The 19,898-nt window shown below is 43.8% G+C and overlaps 1 protein-coding gene across 1 annotated transcript in view; it reads right to left on the reverse strand.

The window, feature by feature from the left end:
- ASIC5 (acid sensing ion channel subunit family member 5) overlaps positions 1-19,898 on the reverse strand; it is a 612,782-nt gene that overhangs the window by 148,624 nt on the left and 444,260 nt on the right. The window contains exon 7 of the mRNA XM_085641714.1: positions 18,242-18,298. Coding sequence (XP_085497840.1) covers positions 18,242-18,298 — 57 coding nt within the window. The remainder of the gene's footprint in view (positions 1-18,241; positions 18,299-19,898) is intronic.

Consider the following 19,898-nt stretch of genomic DNA (forward strand, 5'->3'; position numbering starts at 1 on the left):
CCCTCCACTTAGGTGTGGCACTGCCAGACACCAGAACAGATGGAGGCCTGCTTACAGACACTCTCAGTTCACCAGACACTAGGGGATCCCCCTCAACAGGCGGCCCATGAGGACAGACTAGGCTCCCTACCTGGTGTTCCGTTAAAGAACCATCCAGGCCCTGAGACTGGGTTTCGGGCACCTTGGGACACATAGCCCCCCACTCACTCAGCCTCCACTGAGACAGGAAGTGAGCCCCTACACCCCTCCCATTACACCGGGACCTAGCTGGGCTACTCTGAACCTCTTCCACCACACAGGTCCGGAACATACCTGAGCCACTCCTTTTAGGATCACTCCCAAATGCCTCTTCAGACCCTCTGAAATCTACCAAGAGGTCTGACTCCAGTGTGAGTTCCCTGGGGTCAGAGAACTCACATTCTAGCAGGTGTTGGCATAGCTCTGGAAAACGGGGACTTACAATATGCTCTCCCTCAATTGGATCACACAGCCCCACCAAACCATTCTTCACCTCACCATCCAGTACCTCGCACACGTACCCAACACAATTTTCCTGAGATTGGGCAGACAGTATCCAACTGTCTTTATCACATAACTCACACTCTTCTGGGTGGTCTCCACATTCACACACAAGGACTTCAACCATGGGGGAACCCCACTCTCTGCTCCTCTCATCTAGAGTCAGTGGAGTGTCCCTACTACCACTAGGACCATGAACCCCTGGGCCAGTTCCCCAATCTATCTCAGGGACACTGTGCAGCATCGGAGCTACCTCACATCCTTGAACCTCCTGGCGTAAATCAACCCCCTCCAAGTCAGGTGCCACATCTCTGGGTGTGCACTACTCCCTCAGCACTCAATAGTACACATTTGCTGCCACTAGAGGGAGGAATCCCTACGCTCCTGGCTTTCAACTCCAACTAATTCATCATTCTCTCATGCTCCCAATGCATTTTCTTTTCCTCTAAGGCTAACTTCTTCATTTCTAATTCCATTCCAAGCTCTATCTTCTTGCTCTCTATGTCCTTCTGACTATCTATTTTGAGCCTGGCTAGCTCCAACTTATGCACTCTCTCCCTCTACCTGTCCTCCAGCTCTCCTGGGGACAGGCCCTTGGAAGAAATACTGCTGCCCGCCCTGGAGGGTACTCTCCCCCTGGTTGGGTCCACTGGCCCCTCAAGCTGCCCATCTAAATTCACTGCCTCCACCACCAGCTCCTCAGGATGCTCACTGGTGTTCCCAGATTCCAACCAGGCCCTCAGCTGCTTTTGGTATTCCTCTTTCCTGGTGAGGCTTTTCACAGAGATTTTACATTTCTTGCACAGAGCTTTGAGGTTAGGCACAGTGTAAGCATCAATTCTCTCTTCTTCCAATTCAATGTCTACAGATGCAATGGAGGCTAGCTTTCTCATGGTAGAAAAACTGGCAGTTCTCAAGAATCAAAAATAGAAAAGAAGTTCCAAGGAAAATCTCCACTAAAATGTATGTGGTCGTGTTATGGTCTGCACTCACTAGTAGTGTACACCAATCACTGTATATGAGTCACAAATGCAAGTCCAAATCCCACCGCTGACCACCAATGTTAGATTTGGGGGTCTCTAGTTGGCAAAGGTAGGTACCTTTGACCAAATAGGGACCCTTGCGTCTAGTCAGTGTAAGTGGCTACACTCCTAAAATAACCCCTGCTTACCCCCTTGGTAGCTTGCCACGAGCAGGCAGGCTTATCTCAGAGGTAGTGTGTAAAGCATTTGTGAACACATACAGTAATACAGTAACAACACTACAAATGGACACCACACAGGTTGTATTATAAAAATAAGTATTTTTATATAGACTTCACACAAGATCAAACAACAAAAATCCACAATACTCTACTCAAAAATAGACTCTAAAATAGTAGAAAATAGCTCAGATCACTCAAGTTGTAAATATGACACTTTACTCTCAAAGCACCTTAGATGCGTAACACAAAGCAAACAAAAGGGTCACAGGGAAGGTGAGGCGTCCGTTCCTTACACTCAGGGGAGTGGATGCGTTGGTTCCTTACTGCTGCGCAGGGGAGTTGATGCTCGCTTTCTTACTGTGTGGGGAGGTGATGCGTCAGTTTCTTACTGCTCTTCGGTACGATGCAAAAAGATGGCGCCTGGATGAGATACTTCTCTTCGGTGCGATGCAACAAAATGGCGTCTTGGTTACGATGCTACAATGTTGATGCGATGCGTGCACGCCCGACGGCCGAGTGGTGACTCGATGATCTTTGGAGCCACGACAGGCCCTGCGACACACTTCTCCGGTGATGCGACGGCGATGTCTGCGGCGGCGGCACTCTTCTCTGGTGATGCGCCGCACTTTGGCAATGCAATGGCGACAGCGGCAGCAGCGACATGCTTCCTTGGTGATGCGACGGCAACTGCTGCGGCGGTGACATGTTTCTCGTCCTTGAGTCGCGCTTCCAGCTCCCAGCGACACGCAGTCTCTCAGAAGGCCCAGCACAACAGCAGGCACTTCAATTCCCAGCAAGGGAATTCGGGGGGGGAGCTCGTTGGTGAAGTCTTGTATCCCTGAGACTACAGGCAGGAGGCAAGCTCAAGTTCAAGCCCTTGGAGATCTTCTGCAAGTTGATGAAAAGCACACTCAGTCCTCTTCTCCTTTCTTTGGCAATGAATTAACCACCGCAGGCCAACTCCCTAACACACAACACAGGGGTAGTCTCTTCCTTCAGCTTCCTAGTTCTTCGCCTCAGCAAAGGGTCGTCTGGATTCCCAGAAGTGATCTAAAGTCTTGGGGTCTGGCTCCCCATATTTATACAAATAAATCCTTTGTCCTCTGAAGGCAGAGGGGCCTGTACCTAGTCCAAACCAGTTCTGTGCAGTCCGGGAGCACTTTGTTTATAGAACTCCTTCTTTCCTTCGACAGTGTGGGCCAGGGTCATCAGACGCACCATAGGAGGTGGAAGGCAGGCACAGCCCTACTCAGACCCAGGTACTGACTCCTCCCACCACTCTATATTCAGATAGATCTATCCAGCCCTGTGCTGACTCACCCTGTCTCCTGGAATCCCCCAGCCCCTGTCACTCACAAAACCAGACACACAATACACTAGCTAACAGAGGCAGGCTGGATGGTTAGGTAAGAAAATACCTACTTTCTAAAAGTGGTATTTTCAAACACAGAATGCTAAAACCAACTTCACTAAAAGATGTATTTTATCGTTCTGAGTTCAGGCATACTAAAATCGAATTTCTAAATGTTCCCAGGGTCTGTTAGGATTATAAGGTGTTATAATCAAACTGTCCATTCTGGCCTATGGGAGCAGGTAGCCTTGCAATAGTGAAAAACGAAAATGGCTGTAATTCACTATCAGGACATGCCACACACATCAGGGCATGTCCTACCTTTTACATACAATGCACCCTGCCCTTGGGCCTACCTTAGGGGTGGCTAACATGTAGAAAAGGTACGATTTAGGAACTGGCAAGTGGGTGCACTTGCCAAGTCAACATGGGAGTACCAGACTGCACACAGGCTCTGCAATGGCAGGCCTGAGACACACTTTACAAGCTGCTCCGGTGGGTGGCGCAATCAGTGCTGCAAGCCCACCAGCAGCGTTTGATTTACACACCCTGGGCACACACAGTGCACTGTACTAGGGTCTGACAGGTAAACCAATTAAGCCAATTATGGAGTCACTAATCCAAACATCGATTTAACATAGGGAGAGCATATGCACGTTTGCACTGATCAGCAGTGGTAAAGTGCCCAGAGTCATAAAACCAACAAAAACAGGTCAGAAAAAATGCAGGAGGAAGGCAAAATGTTCAGGGATGATCCTGAAAAAAGGGTCAAGTCCAACAGCAGTGTATTGTTGGGGGAAGGGGGTTCTACGCCGCTCATTAAACTATTACTGGTGAATTTCAGTTTTTTTGTTTCAAATATTGTTTAACGAGTATTTTTACCTAACTATAATGTCACTTTAATCTTTGTTTTTTAGTGAATTTCTGAGTTTGTAAAAATGTACAGTAAGATCTTGTTACCCAACCCCTTTTAGTTCGCCAACCCCACACTGCGCATAGCCCTCGGCCATGAACGGCACAGGGCTGGCCTGTAACCAGGTCCTGCACCCTGCAGGGGATCAACCCCCTGCTGTGCACTGCCTACATCCCTCAGTGACACGTCGTTGGGTGCAGGGCCGTGCTTGCAGCTAGGCTCTGTAACAACACTACTGCAAAGTGCCAGCCACCTACGGACAACCACCTCATATAGTTTTGTTCTTTGTAAATCATTTTCCAGTCTGGTTTTCCTTTAAGGAAAACGTGCTGCTTTACAAAAAACAAAGATTGCTTTATTTAAAAGTAATCACGGGCATGGTGGTCAGGTGACCTCAGCAGGCCACCATCCCCGTGATTTTTGCAATTTCCAGGGGGTCGCAAATTGCAATCTACTTCATTAATATTAATGAAGTAGACCGATTTGTGAGCCACTAGGAATCGCAATCTGAAATTCTTTGGTTTCATGCTTTGCAAATTGCGATTACCTAATTGTGATTGTCAGTAATTCACAATTAGGTATTAAGAATTTACAATTTTGATGCATGTAGGCCATAGCCCTTTAAAATAAACATATATGTTCACTCTTCATGTAGTCCTGAGTAGGGGTATGCAAAATCGGTATAAGCTGCACTTCACACTATATTTTAGTGTGAGATTGTAAAGTACCGATGCTGAAGCAGGAAGATGATTTTAAAGAATTTATTTAAATTCTTGAGCAGAGACACAGTGCATCTTAACAGGTGAAGTATTCTCATCAACTGTCTCCTCTGGAACATAGAACACAAGACATAGCACGCAGGCATGCCGTGTTCCATGCTCCAACAGGAAACAGCACGAGACTGCACGAGATAACCATGAAGCACAAAAAGAATAGGCAAAATGTAACACACTTCCCCTCCTACACAAACAAAAGGAAAAATTAAGACAGCAACCTCAACGGTAACTTTCTTTCCCTGACATTGCTCTTAACTCTGGATGCTACAGATTGTGGAGGAAGAGAAACATCAGATTGTGGAGGAAAAGGAACATCAGAATGTGGAGGAAAAGAAACATCATTTAAAACATCACAGGACCTCTGAAAAACAGAAGACTTATCATTATGTACATTATTACATTTTGCAACCCTTCTAACATTCCAGACTCTACCATCCTGGGTAATGACAGTATTCTTGCAAACCTTTACTATCTTGACAGGATGATAAAATTTGGAATAGCCTTTAACTAAGAAACCAGGTTTTCTGATTCTGACCCACTCCCCCACCACAAAATCAGGAACTCTGACCTTCATACCAGAGTCAAACCTCTTTTTCATAGCCAGTTGTTTAACCTCAACCCGTTTGGCAACCACCTTAACATCAGTGGTGTCATTGGTTCTATTGATTTTCTTTATCCACCATGGACAAATGTCAGATGAAGGTTCTCTCCCTTTCAACAATCTGAATGGACTCACACCGGTAACTGAATGTGGTGTAATACGATACATCCATAAACTCTTCCTAACACCCTCTAACCAAGGCTCAGTAGAACTGAGAGCCAAATGAACAGCTTCCTTAAGAACCCGGTTAAATCGTTCCACCTGACCATTTTCTCTAGGCTCATACAAAGAAGTAGTCAAGTGTTTGACATTACACATTTTAAAAAACAATTCCATTTCATGCGATGTAAGTTGTACCCCATTGTCAGTCACAATTTCCTCAGGATAACCTTCATGTGCAAAAATTTCCTTAAAGAAAGTGATAATTACTTGGGAAGAAGCATTAGCCACAAATTTGACTTCTGGCCACTTAGAATGATAGTCAATCATGACCAAAGCAAAACGAGCACTTGAAGGTAAATCTCTAAAAGGCCCAGAGATGTCAAATGCCACCTTTTGCCAAGGAAAATCCGGCCATGAAACAGGTTTGAGTGGAGCAGACGAGGTATGAAGCATACGATCACTGTTGATGCATTCCTGACACTCCCTGACAGACTTATCCACCATTTTATCAAGACCAGGCCACCAAAAATTGCCTCTGATAAGACGCTTCATAGATGACATCCCTAAATGAGTCTGATGAGTAAGAAGCAAAATTTTCTTCTGCATAGACCCAGGAGGAATAATCTTGCCCCCTTTGAAAAGCAAGCCATCACTTTCCTCAATATCAGAAGATATGCGACAAAACGGGGCAAGATCAGCAGACGCGAATTTCTCTTTAGGCCAACCATTTCTGACACAATCAAGTATCTTTTGGCATAACGGATCATTACTCATCTCCACCATCCAATCATCCTCAGATAACTTCAAAAACTCATCAGAAACAAAATCTTTGATAGAAGCAACAACATCCATATCTTGTTCAACACAAGATACTTTCACGTCCTGGCATGGTAACCTAGACAGAAAATCAGCAGTAACATTGCTTTTACCAGGTACATATACCACTTCAAAATCATACTCTTGGAGACGAGAAGTAAGACGTGCAATACGAGCCGTAGAATTCCAACCACCCCCAGGAGATAAAATCCCAACAAGAGGTTTATGATCAGTCCTAAGTGTAAACCTATTCCCCCAAACATAATTACGAAAATGCTCAACCGCCCAAATACAGGCCAATAGCTCCTTTTCAATGACAGCATATCTTCTTTCCGTTTCTGAAAGTGTCCTTGACGCAAACGCAACACACCACTCATCCTTGCCAGCAGTTTGACTAAGAACACCACCTAAACCGTACAGGCTAGCATCAACAGTGATAATACACTTTTTATTAAGACAAAACGACCTCAAGGTAGGAGCATTCACAATTTCCTCCTTAATTTGCCTAAAAGCCGCTTCCTGTTTACCAGTCCAGACAAATTCAGAGGACTTCCTCATAAGCTCCCTGAGAGGTTCCATTTTAGCGGCAAAATTTTGTATAAACTTACTGTAATACTCACATAACCCATTAAAAGAAAACAGTTTTTCCCTATTATCCGGAGCTGGTGCATTGACAATAGCATCCACCAAGGTCTTCTTAGGAACCACACCCTCCCCAGAAAGTGTGTGTCCTAAGTATTCCACAGAGTCACAGAAAAACTTGCATTTGCTAGCTTTCAGTGTTAGACCAAAATCACTCAACTTAACACATACTTCCCTAAGATGATGAGAATGTTCATCCTTATTTTTGGAAAACACAAGAATATCATCTTGGAAACATTTGACAAATGAGCCCAAATCTCTAAAAATATGATACATGGCTCTTTGGAACACAGATGCAGCCGAAGCCAAACCAAAAGGCATTCTCTTAAACTGAAAAAGACCATGAGGTGTTATAAACGCTGTGTAATGTTTAGAATCATCAGTCAATTCAATTTGATGGTAGGCCGATCGAAGATCAAGAGTAGAAAACACAGAAGCACCATCCAACATACACAACATCTCATTGATGTTCGGGAGGGGATGACAATCAACAACCAAATTTGAATTAAGTGCCCTCAAATCCACACATAGCCTAATACTTTTATCAGCCTTAAGAGCTAAAACAATGGGAGAAACCCACTCAGACGACTCAATCTCTTCAATCACACCATCTTTAACCATGGTGTCTAACATGTCCCTTAGTTCTGTTCTGATGCTAATAGGAACCCCTCTTAACTTTTGTTTTACAGGTACCGAATCAACTTTAACCTTTATTCTGTGGCTGAACCCTTTAAGTTTTCCCAATTTATCCGAAAATACATGAGGGAATTGATGTGAGACATCTAAACCAGACAAAGACAACGCAAGTACAGAAACAGGTTCCTTGGACCTAGGATTCAACATAATGCTAAGCTTAGCTTGGTCACGCCAGCCCAAAACATTGACACCTTTAATGGCTACATACAATTTAATAGTAGCCGTATTACCTTTAAACTCAATACATACCTCTCTGAAACCAATTAAATCAATTTTGGAACCATCAAAATTAAAAGCAACAATATCTGGCTTACATAGTGAGGTGAAATTAACAAGTTCTCCCAAACATTGTGAACAATACTCCTTGGTAATGATCGTCCAAGGAGATCCAGAGTCTGCCATAAGTTCCAACTCTCTTCCCATCACCTTAACAACACATTTGGGCGAAGCAATCTTGTCAATCTCTGAAATATCAAAGTATTCTTGAATGGAAACTACAACACCAGACTCTGTACCACCAAAGGAATGATCATTAGCAGAATCATCACCTGTAACATAAGAAATCTTCCCCTTACCACCATTAGAAGAAATTGAAAGATCTTTCCCAGTATCAGGTTTGAATTTGACCACATTCCTACACATTTTAGAGAAATGACCAGAACGTCCACACTTGTTACACTCTTTGCCCACTGCTGGACAATGAGGAAATGAAGCTATGTGATCAGGACAACCACATCTATAACAATAAAATTGTTTTGACTTGGCATCTCCTTTCGCAGTAGCATATCCCTTTGACGTGCTGGAGTATCCCTTTGACGCGCTGGGGTTGACCACATTTACCTCTCCTGAACTAGTGGTTTTAGAGTCCTTGTCGAGAGCTTTGATCCACTTATCTGATTGTTCCAATGCTTTTGCCGTGCTAATCGCTACCTCCAAACTAGGATCTCCCAAAATCCATAGTTGTTCTTGAACTTTTTTGCTCTTTACATGAACTATGATTTGATCTCTGATCATTTCATCAGTCATAAGACCAAAATTACAATGTAGCGATAAAGCTCGCAAAGCAGTAAGAAATTCGTCGAAACTCTCACTTTCATCTTGGACTCTCGTATAGAACTTAGATCTGTTAAGAGCAACACTAGTAGTAGGCTTAAACCTTCCCTCTATGCGTAGAATAGCCTCGTCATAAACATTGTAATCCCCACCAGACCTTACAGGAGGAAGTGTTCTATAAACCAGCTGTCCTTCAGAACCAAGAGAGTGTAAAAAAATATTCTTTTTCCTCTCCGCTGACATGCGTTCCCCATCGATAGCCTTCAAAAAAGTGAAAAACTCCTCTTTCCACCTTGACCAGGGAATAGGCGGCTCTCCTTTGTCTTGTAAGAATTTGGAGGGTGGATCAAACTGCATTTTTTTTAAATTTTTAAACGAAATGCTGGTATTAAACACAAAATATGCGACCCAAACCCAGGTCAACAGAAATACAGTAAATATAGTTGCTTTACTCGATTAGGTGCTAGTAACACAAACCCATCAGATAAATGTTAATGAAGAAAGTATGTATTATCTCTCACACGAGTAGGAACTGAGGTTAAATAGGCATGCTGTGTTAAAAAAATGTTGCTCAGAATGTACGAATACCAGAATGAGGATTATCCAGAACCTCCACTCTTCAAGCCAGTCGCAAAAGGTTAGTCGCAGCACAAACGCGTTATGCCAGATGCTCCGTTCTTCAAACAGTTGAAACAAACAGTCAAAGAAGGTACCGTAGACTTGTGTAGTATTTACTTACACAAGATGGCCGCCAGCGTGATGTCGTCACGCGTAGCCAATGACGTTATTGCTAGCACTTCACGTTCGGAGACGCGCACACGCATGCGTAGAAGATGGTGAAGCCGTTCGTTGGTAAAGACTTCGTGAAACAAGACGAAATTCAATAACTTTGCCGCTACTCGCCGTGGAAGTTTCGGGATTGCAGGCATCAATGATCCTTAACACCTGGAAGTTGCCGGTAGACCGAGAGAGACGTAGAGGTGAATTCGAAGAAATCCAACCGCACCTGTGTCTCAGTAAGTAGAAGCAGCTGGTGGATTCCTTGTAGATCGTCGCCAAATTTGTAAAGTACCGATGCTGAAGCAGGAAGATGATTTTAAAGAATTTATTTAAATTCTTGAGCAGAGACACAGTGCATCTTAACAGGTGAAGTATTCTCATCAACTGTCTCCTCTGGAACATAGAACACAAGACATAGCACGCAGGCATGCCGTGTTCCATGCTCCAACAGGAAACAGCACGAGACTGCACGAGATAACCATGAAGCACAAAAAGAATAGGCAAAATGTAACAGAGATGCACCCTCATATCAGTGGCGCTTTTGCACTAACAAAAGAGAGCAAAAAATCGAAATCACCATGAACAATCACCCGTCATGATTTCCTGAGTAGTTGTGTGTGAAATCTTTGTCATTTGCATGTCAACTACATTTTAGTGCAAAATGCGCCCATTAGTACATTTTTGGTTTGAGGACCCATTTCTCTCTAAAAAAATATAGCAAAAATTCAAAAGCACCGCTAACAATAGCGGCTTGCATTCTGTTTTATTATGTATGGCACAGTCATAGTACACAGTGAATGGTGTGTAACTACGCAAAGTGACATTCAGGCATTTCACAAACAAGCCTAACGTGAAATTCCCGAAATTATGCGAATAAAACCGGCGTAATTTAAATTCCACCCAGCCTAGCCCTGAGTACACTGATATCTGGGACATTATCTGCAAATTGATATTGGCAATTCCTAAGCAATAGAACATTGGTCAAAATTAGATGTAGTACAGTAGGGGTTGAGGATGAGCATGAAGGACTCTAATGATGCAATGTTGGTCTCGCAATGAAAGTTACTGGTAAATTAGCAAATTATACTACTTCAGATTGAAAAGTAAAGAACAAAGCATCCATCAATTATAAGCGAACGGCAGGCACAAAAAGAAACAAACAATAATCCAATTGAGAGTTACAAAATCAGGACTGTGAATAAACAAACTATTCTTCGGGGGATTGTGAGGTCCAACTTGAACATCAACCATATTGACTAACTTGTTACTGAAATAGAAAGCTATTTCTTCGATAGTTGTTAATTAAAAGCAGTCAGGAGAAAGACATATCTACACTGGTTAGAGGCGGCAGACCCGTAAGCAGAGAATCGGCCAGGGACCAGGGTTCAATTCCCAACGCGGCAGGGTCGTGGACCAGGGTCAAAACGGACTCGATAATTCTCGCCTCGGTACCTACTCTAACCAGGAACACACTCGGCAACTCTGGGCATTAATCTTGCCTCATCTCTACAACGGCCCCCCACAGACGCCGGGATGCCTGGTTTCACCTTGGAGATACCCAGAAAGGGACCATCTCACAGGGATAGCCAGGACGGGTTCCCCAGCGGTCTACAGCGCCGGGACGCCCCGTTGCTGGGGCAGCTGTGCGCTTTACAAGTATACAACATAACATAACATAACATGTTGACACCAGGGAGCATTGCAAGAATCATAACTGCAGTGGACTTGTATATTTCATAGCATTCCTGAGGGTCCTAAGTGTTTGTGCTTTCAGAAGAAAAGCTGTTCATGTGTTACTTACAAGTAGCATGAAAAGTATGAGGCAATGGCCCAACCACACAACAATAGAATGAAAATTGCAGATTTTAGCAAAAGCTACTGAATGGGCGAAAAAAGAGATGTGCCATTTAACTAATTTGTTGAAAATAAAGTTGACTGAATAATTGATCGATTGCATTGATATAGCTCAAATGTCTCCTGACAGTGAAAGTCAAAAAGCGGTGAAGCAAAAGATAGCGATGAAGGCTGGAACTATTTTCTATGAATCTTGTCAAGTGGTAAATACATGTGAACCAGCATGGAGAAAAATACTGGATTACACATGTTTGGAACGAAACACTCACAGCCAGACGAAATTTGGGATCCCCAAAGGATTCTTCAAGCTCAACTTTTCTAGGGGCCACTGATGCTCTCATATCATGCCGGTAAGAGGCTGAATCACATTGAAGAGAATGTTGAAAACAGAAAATTCAGTGATGCTAATAATTGGAGATCGAGAAGAAGCAATTCCCTATCAAGAAACAACAAGTACAAATCAAGTTCTGAGATGCCTGGTAAAAAAATATGTGATGCTTATTAACGAAGTAACCCACTTTCTGACCAACCAATCATGCATCAAAACAAATGAAGTTTGAAAAAATACACACGCCCTGATTACGATGTTGCTGTGCGGTGAGGAAGGTATAGTTTCTTACCTGTAAATCCAGTTCTCTCGTTGGGGTATTTCCATGATAGTCATAAGTGTTGAATAGTCCCGCCCATCTGCAGGGACCCTGGAGCACTTTATATTTATATTATCCAATATAAGTTCTTGAGGTCTGAAGTTCACCTTTCTTCTGGAAGGCCTTGAAAAGTCACTTAAGAAAGTCATAATGCAGTCTAGGGGTAGTCCTCTAGGGTCAGAGTTCTTCATCGTGGAATGGCAAAAGGAGAGAACGCAATTATATATGCTCTAAGTACATAAACCTTCTATAATGGCACAGAAAAAAGAACCTTCACAAACCCTTTTGCTATGAGAAAACAGAGATAAAGAAGTGCAGGGCAATGTAGCCCATAGGCTGCCATTATAAGTGAAGAAAAAGTAGGCTATGCCTTTAGGAGCAGAGAGACCACCAACACCCCATCATGCACAGCCAGAGGCAGATACCTACGTTCTTTTTGAGGGCTATACTAAAACAATAATAATGGAGCATGAAATTATCTGTCTACTCCACCCAGGAGGAGGGAGGGCTGCCTATGACTCTCATGGAAATACCTCTATGAGAGAACTGGAATTACAGGCAGGAAACTATACCTTTTCTCGTAGGGAATTTCCATGTATAGTCATAAGCGTTGAATAGAATAGGAAGCTCACCCCCCCCCCCCTCCTAAGTAAAAAGGTTTCTGAGGGATGCCTGTCCTACTTGTGCATCTGCCCTAGCTTCTGTGTCCAGGCAGTAGTGTCTAGTGAACATATGGGATGCTCTGCAAGTAGCTGCCTTGCAAATAACCACTAAGGGAATTTTCCTCATGAATGCAGCAGTAGCTGCCTTGCCTCCGGTAGAATGAGCTTTGGGCCTACCAGAAAGAGATTTGTTGGCTAGCAGATAACAGCAGAGAATGCAAGAGACAATCCACCTAGAGATTGACTGTTTAGAAGTAGCTAAACCTGTGCGGACTGGTCAATAATTGATAAACAGCTGTTGTGAGCTACGAATGGCCTTGGTCATGTCCGAATAGAATTTTAATACTCTTTTTATTTCCAGCGAGTGGAGGGCTCTCTCCGCTGGAGACAAAGGGTTTGGAAAGAACGGGGGTAAATCAATAGTCTGGTTTACGTGGAAATCTGAGACCACTTTAGGGAGGAACTTAGGATGTGTGCACAGCACTACTTTGGAAGAGTGGAAGACTGTATATGGCTCATGGGTGCAAAGGGCCTGTATCTCACTAACTCTCCTAGCTGACGTAATGACCACCAGGAAAGCAGTTTTCCATGTGAGATGCTGTAAAGAAGCTTTGTAAATGGGTTCAAAAAGGAGGAAGCATTAGGCAAGAGAGTACTACATTGAGCTTCCATGGAGGTGAAGGGTGTCTAATTAGAGGGAAAATATTATTTAACCCCTCTAGAAAATCTTTATTAACTGGAATCCTAAAGAAAGAGATTTGTGAAGGACTTTTCCTGTATGCCATGGGAGCAGATATGTGTACTCTACTTGAAGAGTATTGAAGGCCAGATTTGGCAAGGTGTAATGGATACAGGAGAATTACTTCCTCCTGGCAAGAGGTGGGATCGATCAGTTTGGAGGAGCACCAAATGCAAAAACGTCTCCATTGTCTATACAGTCCTGAGGCAGATTTAGATGACCATACTACACTATATCAGGAGGCATGCTGCCAAACTCAAGGAGGAAAGGCTGGGTGTAGCAGTTAACTTCTGAACTTCGTGAGAAGGTCCGGTCTGCAAGGCAGTCTGAGATGTGGACGGATAGACCGGTGAAGGAGGTCTCAGAACCCTAGTTGTTTTGGCCATTCTGCAGCAATGAGAATCATTTTGGCTGTCGTGGATGCCAGTTTGTGCAGGACTGCTGGTATTAGTGGTATTGTTGGAAAAGCGTAAAGAGATTTGTTCGACCAGTCTATCCATAGGGCATTCCGTAGTGTCCTTGGATGGTAAAATCTAGAGGTGAAGTAGCAGCATTTTTGTTTTCCTCTGTGGCAAACAGATCTGTAGAAGGTATGCCCCACAAGCTAAAGATATCTTGTACGACTTCATCGTTCAGCACCCAATTGTGGTTTTCGGCAACAACCCTGCTGAGCACATCTGCGTGGATATCCTGCACCCCGGCAAATCCGCAGCTTCCATCGTTAGATTCCTGGCGAGGAAGAAGTGCCAGATCGAATGAGATTCTTGTGACAGGGCTCTGGACCCCCTGCTTGTTCAGGTAGTACATGGTGGTTGTATTGTCCATCTGAACAAGTAAGGTGTTGGTTGTGAATGAAGGATGAAAAGCCTCAAGTGCCAGGTGTACTGCTCAGAGTTCCAGAGGTTGATCTGATATGTCTGTTCTCTCGAGGACCATAGTCCTTGTATCTGTAGGTGATCCATGTGGCTTCCCACCTGAGCAGTGAGGCATCCGTGACACTGGTCTGTGTTAGTGGTTGGAGGAGAAAGGGCATTCCCCTCAGGAGATTTTTCTGGGGACAGCACCACAGGAGAGATCCTACTGCAAGAGTTGAGAGGGTGATCTTGTCTTCCCAGTTTCCTGAGAATTGGTTCCACTGGTCCTCCAAGCAATCCTGGAGACGGCTCATGTGGAGGGAAGCATTGGGAGTCATCCAGCCAAGGAGCGAGGAGACTATGCGTACTGATGTATGGCTTATCCGCTGAAGATTGAGACATTTTCGGAGAATGGATAACCATCGTTCCTCTGAAGGAAACACCTTTTCCTGCAAAGTATTGAAGGTAGCTCCAAAGTAATATATTATATCAACTGGAAATGGTGTGGATTTTTGAACAGTGACGTGCAGACCCAAGCGATGTAGCAGCTCGCACGTCCAAAGGAAATGTTCTTTGGCTTCTGTGAAGGTGGATGCCTTGATCTGCCAATCATCCTGATAGGGCTCTACAAAGATTTTATGTTTCCGAAGGTGCGCTGCCACCACTGCCATACATTTTGAAAAGGTCCTGGGAGCTGATTTGAGGCTGAATTGTAAAACCGTGTATTGGTAGTGGTTCTGTCCTACGACGACCCTGAGGAATTTTCGATGGGACTTTGCGATAGGAATATGAAAATAAGCATTGTGTAGATCTATTGAACAGAGCCAGTCTCCCTTTTGAAGTTGAGGATATATTTATTGTAAAGCCAGCATCCTGAATTTTTCCTTCCTGATCCACTTGTTTGCGATGCGAAGGTCAAGAATAGGCCTGAACTCTTGTCTGACTTTCTCTTGCACTAGGAAGTGTCTATAGTAGATACCTTGACCTTGCTGCTTTTGAGGGACTGGTTCCAATGTTTTCTTGTGGCAGAGAGTGTTGAATTCCTCTTATAAGACCTTGAGGCAAAACATGGATGCCCTCGGTGGAATGGATGGTGGTGGGGCAGTGAATCTGAGATGATAGCCATGTTTGACAATATTCAAGACCCGGGCATCTATTGTTATGCGTTGCCACTCTGCTAGATAATTTGTAATGCCTCACTCTACCGAAGTGGGTATTGGAAGAGGGGGAAGAGAGGATTCAGGGTTTTGCTGCAGCGGGTTGTTGCGCTCCCTGGTTAACTTTTTGGGAGTTCTCTCCTTTGTGTGTCTTGTGCTGTGACTGGTAAGGTCGCTAATATTGTTGCGATCTGCTTGACTGCCTTTGAGGGGTTTGAACCCTCTGTGAGGGGAAAAGTCAGTGGTAAGGGCGGAATGAACACTGCTGTTCTTTGGATTTTTCTAATCCCACCACTTTTAAGGTATCTATTTCCATTTTTGTTCTTGCCATCTCATCGTCAGCATGAGAGCTGAAGAGGGTGGAACCGGAAAAAGGAAAATTCTACAGATGTAACCTGGGCGTCTGGCTTCAGATATGTCAATCGCAGCCATGCATGTCAAAGTGAAGAAAATCCTGTTGCAGTAACTGTGGGAGGCTAGAATCAAGGAATCCGCTGCTGCGCTCATGCTCTTTTAGGCTGTGATCCTTAGCTGTCGACGTCGACCTCCTACCTCTCGGTGACGGTGATCCCTCGACGTCTACACCTGCCTCGGCGCTGGCCATCGGTGCAAAGTGGCTCTTGATGATGGCGAACATGTCGGTGCCGTACCTCCTCTCGACGTCGACCGCCTCGACGTTGATCGGGACCAATAGTGTTTTCTGCCTCAGATACGCCTCTCAGACCTCCCACATCCACTGGAGGTTAAGGGAAGAGCTCTGGTGGAAGAGTTACCTCCCCCTTGCTCAGAGGTCCCACTACCTGCTTTTGTTTTCTCCTCTCTTCTCTTTCCTGCAGGCAAATATTATCCTTGTCATGCAAGGTACATCTGGAGAAGCTCTTGCAGATGTTATAAGAGGCAGGAAGGTGAGAGGATGGTAGACAAATAATACAGACCTTGTGTGGGTCTGTTTTAGCTTTTTTGTTGCCACATCTAGGACATTTGTTGAAAAGAGATGGCATTTATAGGAAAAAATACTTTGCTCCACAGAGAAAGACAAAAGTCATTGAGTGAAGCTAAAAATACTTTTGCCTATGGGCAAAAGGGTTTGTGAAGGTTCTTTTTTCTGTGCCATTACAAAACGTTCATGTACTGAGAGCATATGTAATTGCAGTCTCTCCTTTTGCCATTCCAAGATGAATAACTCTGACCACTGTAGCCTACCCCTAGGCTGCATAATTACTATATATTACATTACATTACATATATTGGATAACGTTCTCTGGGGTCCCCACAGATAGGCGGGACTATTCAGCGCTTATGACTATACATGGATACATAGCTGTGTCTGAACTGGGGTGGGAAAGTAAGCTAAAGAACGATGATGGATTCAACCCAGATCTGTGACTGGAAGCGAGTGTCTGAAAAGTTTCAGCGCTCCGTCCATCATCTCCTTGTGTTTGCTTTATACATGGATATGGACTGTTTATGACTGATTGTTGGGCTCCTTGAGCCCGTCGGAACCACGTCTGATTACCCCGCCGGTTTAAACTCCAACTGCCATTATCCTAATACGGAGGTCACATTTTAAACCGAACATGGCCCGCGAAAAGCCTCCGACCAGCGCTGCCCGACATCGCAATCGGGCCACAGTCTCCATACTATTTCAGAAACTCTGCTTTAAAGTATTCCACAACATAAAAGTGGTTTAAGAAATGTGATGGTAGGAAAGGAACCATCATTCATGCCGCAGGAAAGTCAAAACGATTGTTCCATAGTATATCTAGAAATGTAGCCTACTGAGTAGTGTAAATAGAATTTTGAATAACATTTGTATCAGACTTTTAAAGTGAAGTGTAGTTATTGGTGAATTGATACACCAACTAGAAACATTACTACCGAAATGCAGACTGACAATATATAGTGAACAACATCGATCGAACAATAAACTTGATGTCAGGATCTAGCAAAAGAACAACCTCTAAGAGGTAGAGACCGAGTGAAACGTTTCACCACAAAGCTTGGTATATGAAACAAAGCTGATGTTCTTCGGAGTCAATGATGGACAAAGCTTTGCCTCATCCACGTGGTGACCAAAGAAAGAATAGTTGAATATTCACCTAAACTGTCATGGAAGAATGGGATTCTGATTGAATTCTATTATATATCAGGCTGACTATTAAGCAACACAGCAACAGAGCATTACACAGTACATGACAACCATAAACTACTGGGTCAGAACTGCTTCGGGCTTCAACACAGTACGAATCCGGATTCACAGGGTTATCAGTCTCTGATGGCATGCAAACCACAAAGCATTCAGCCAACCACATTCTCAACTACTCAGACAAAAGAAAGTTCTGCCAGGGATAGGTTGATCATCTGGCTCCTCATCCAAGAAACATTGCAACTTGAAATGAATGTGCCTGTTCTTGTTTATTATTCTTTTATTCCTTCAATATCAGTGGTTTTATCTAGTTTTGAACTTTGCCTTCGTATTTCCTTATCTTTCCTTATTTTTATCTCACAGTTTCCGACAGAGGGTTAGTAATTATACGGTCTCTGCCCTACAGCTGCAGGGCCGTCTTTCACCACATCATATAGACTCTGAAATCAATAAGTGACCTGCATTTACTCCTTAGGCCCTGTGACCAAGCAACATTACATTGGAAAGTAGATATAGCATAATAAGTGTAAGTAGCAGAAATTGTATAATACTTTTAATATGGCACGAAACATGTCAAGTGTCTAGTTCTGGAACAACTCATCCTCTAAGCAATTTAAAATAATGCATTCTTAATCATGTAATACGCATTTATTTCTTTAAGTCACTTACTAAGTGCTGGTGAGACACATTTGTAGAGCTTTTCCAGGTCACACTCTCTTCCTTTCCCTTAAAATGAATTAAATGAATATAAGACCCAATCATAAGCAGATACAATTTGGCTTTATGTTACATTTGTCAAAAACATAATGAAATATCAACATTTCTTTATGTCCCGAATAGTAGTATTTCACAATCTACACAAACGAAATGCAAACATTTAGGACACATTTTAGAAACTGATCGGTTAATTTGCTCTGAGATACTATTTACCACTATAATAGATATGGAATGGGTGTGCCATTTTACCTAATTTCATTTGTCAGGAAGCATGTATCTATTTAGACTTTGGCAGTTGAGTTGTTCGCATACATCTGATAATTTCCAGCCGCCCAAGCCCTCCTTTGCTTTAATAGCTGTTTCTTCTGGAATCCGGTGGGGCAGATCTACAAGGAAGTGCCGCAGCGTGGCAATTCAAGCCCTTTGGCTGTGCCACGCTGCGGCACTTCCAAAGCACAGGAATGTAGCATATTTACAATAATATGTTGCATTCCTGTTCTCTCCCCTGCGCTGGCGTACAAACTGCAGCCATGCGCCGGCGCAGGCACCCTTGCACCATGGTGTAAGGATGCCTGCGTCATGGGGAGATTGTTTTTTTGTGCAGGAAGGGGCACCTTCCTGCACAAAAACAATCACCACAGGCATTTTCCTCTTTCAATGTGTGCTCTAGAATGCAGCACGCATTGAAAGAGGAAAAAACGAGGAGAAATGACATGTTGCGCCTCGCTACGCCTCCGGAGGCATAGCACTGACACACATTTCCAGATTTACGAATACTCGTTAATCTGGAAATGTGTCTCCTTCCATGTGTGTTACGTGGCAACACCCACAGTAACACCCATGGAACGCCCCTTCCACGTAAAGTGCTGTGTGTGAAAGCACCATATTTACAAGGACAAGAAAAGTCACGCAGGGTGGCTTTTCCTCTCCTTGTAAATATGGAGTAGGGAAAAGCGCCTCCAGTAAATCACAAAAAGTGGCGTACTTGTGGCGCAGGTAGCTCGTAAATCTGCCCCACAGTGTTTACGAAAGGGCAACTGACGTAGAAAGATAGTATAGTAATGTTCTAATAGCCTGAACTGACCCCGACTGCAGTCCTTTGTCCCTCTAACTGAGCCATTCCAGGGGCCTTCATGGCCTATGAGTTTGAGGTCTCTGGAACACATAAAGCCCGGGGAGAGGGAGATGGGTCTGATCAGACCACTACATCTGGAAGCCAAGAGGTAAGACCAGGAGAATCCATGGGAGTCCTTCTATCTAGCAGGACTTGCAGACTCATCGCCTGGAAAGGTAATGACGGTGTACAGTTATCCGTTATACAGGGAGGATATAGCATTTCACCCCGGTCCGTCCAATGATCAGTAAACCCCCATAATTGAGAATACCCTAACTGTTGCGGATTGCACATTGGTGTTTACATGTTGTCTACATAATAAAATACACACATTGATGTTTACTGCTGTAGACATTCACATAAAATGTAAAGAAAGTGAGTCAGCAAAGGTATACAGTGGCCCAGATTTTCTAAGCCTCTGTGTGTTGAAGGTGATACAAGATTTAAAAAAGCCACACAAGAGGCAATTTGCGCTACCTTGTGTGACTTTGTAAA

The sequence above is a fragment of the Triturus cristatus genome, chromosome 2_2 (assembly GCF_964204655.1).
Source record: "Triturus cristatus chromosome 2_2, aTriCri1.1, whole genome shotgun sequence".
In the NCBI taxonomy this organism is placed as follows: Eukaryota; Metazoa; Chordata; class Amphibia; order Caudata; family Salamandridae; genus Triturus; species Triturus cristatus.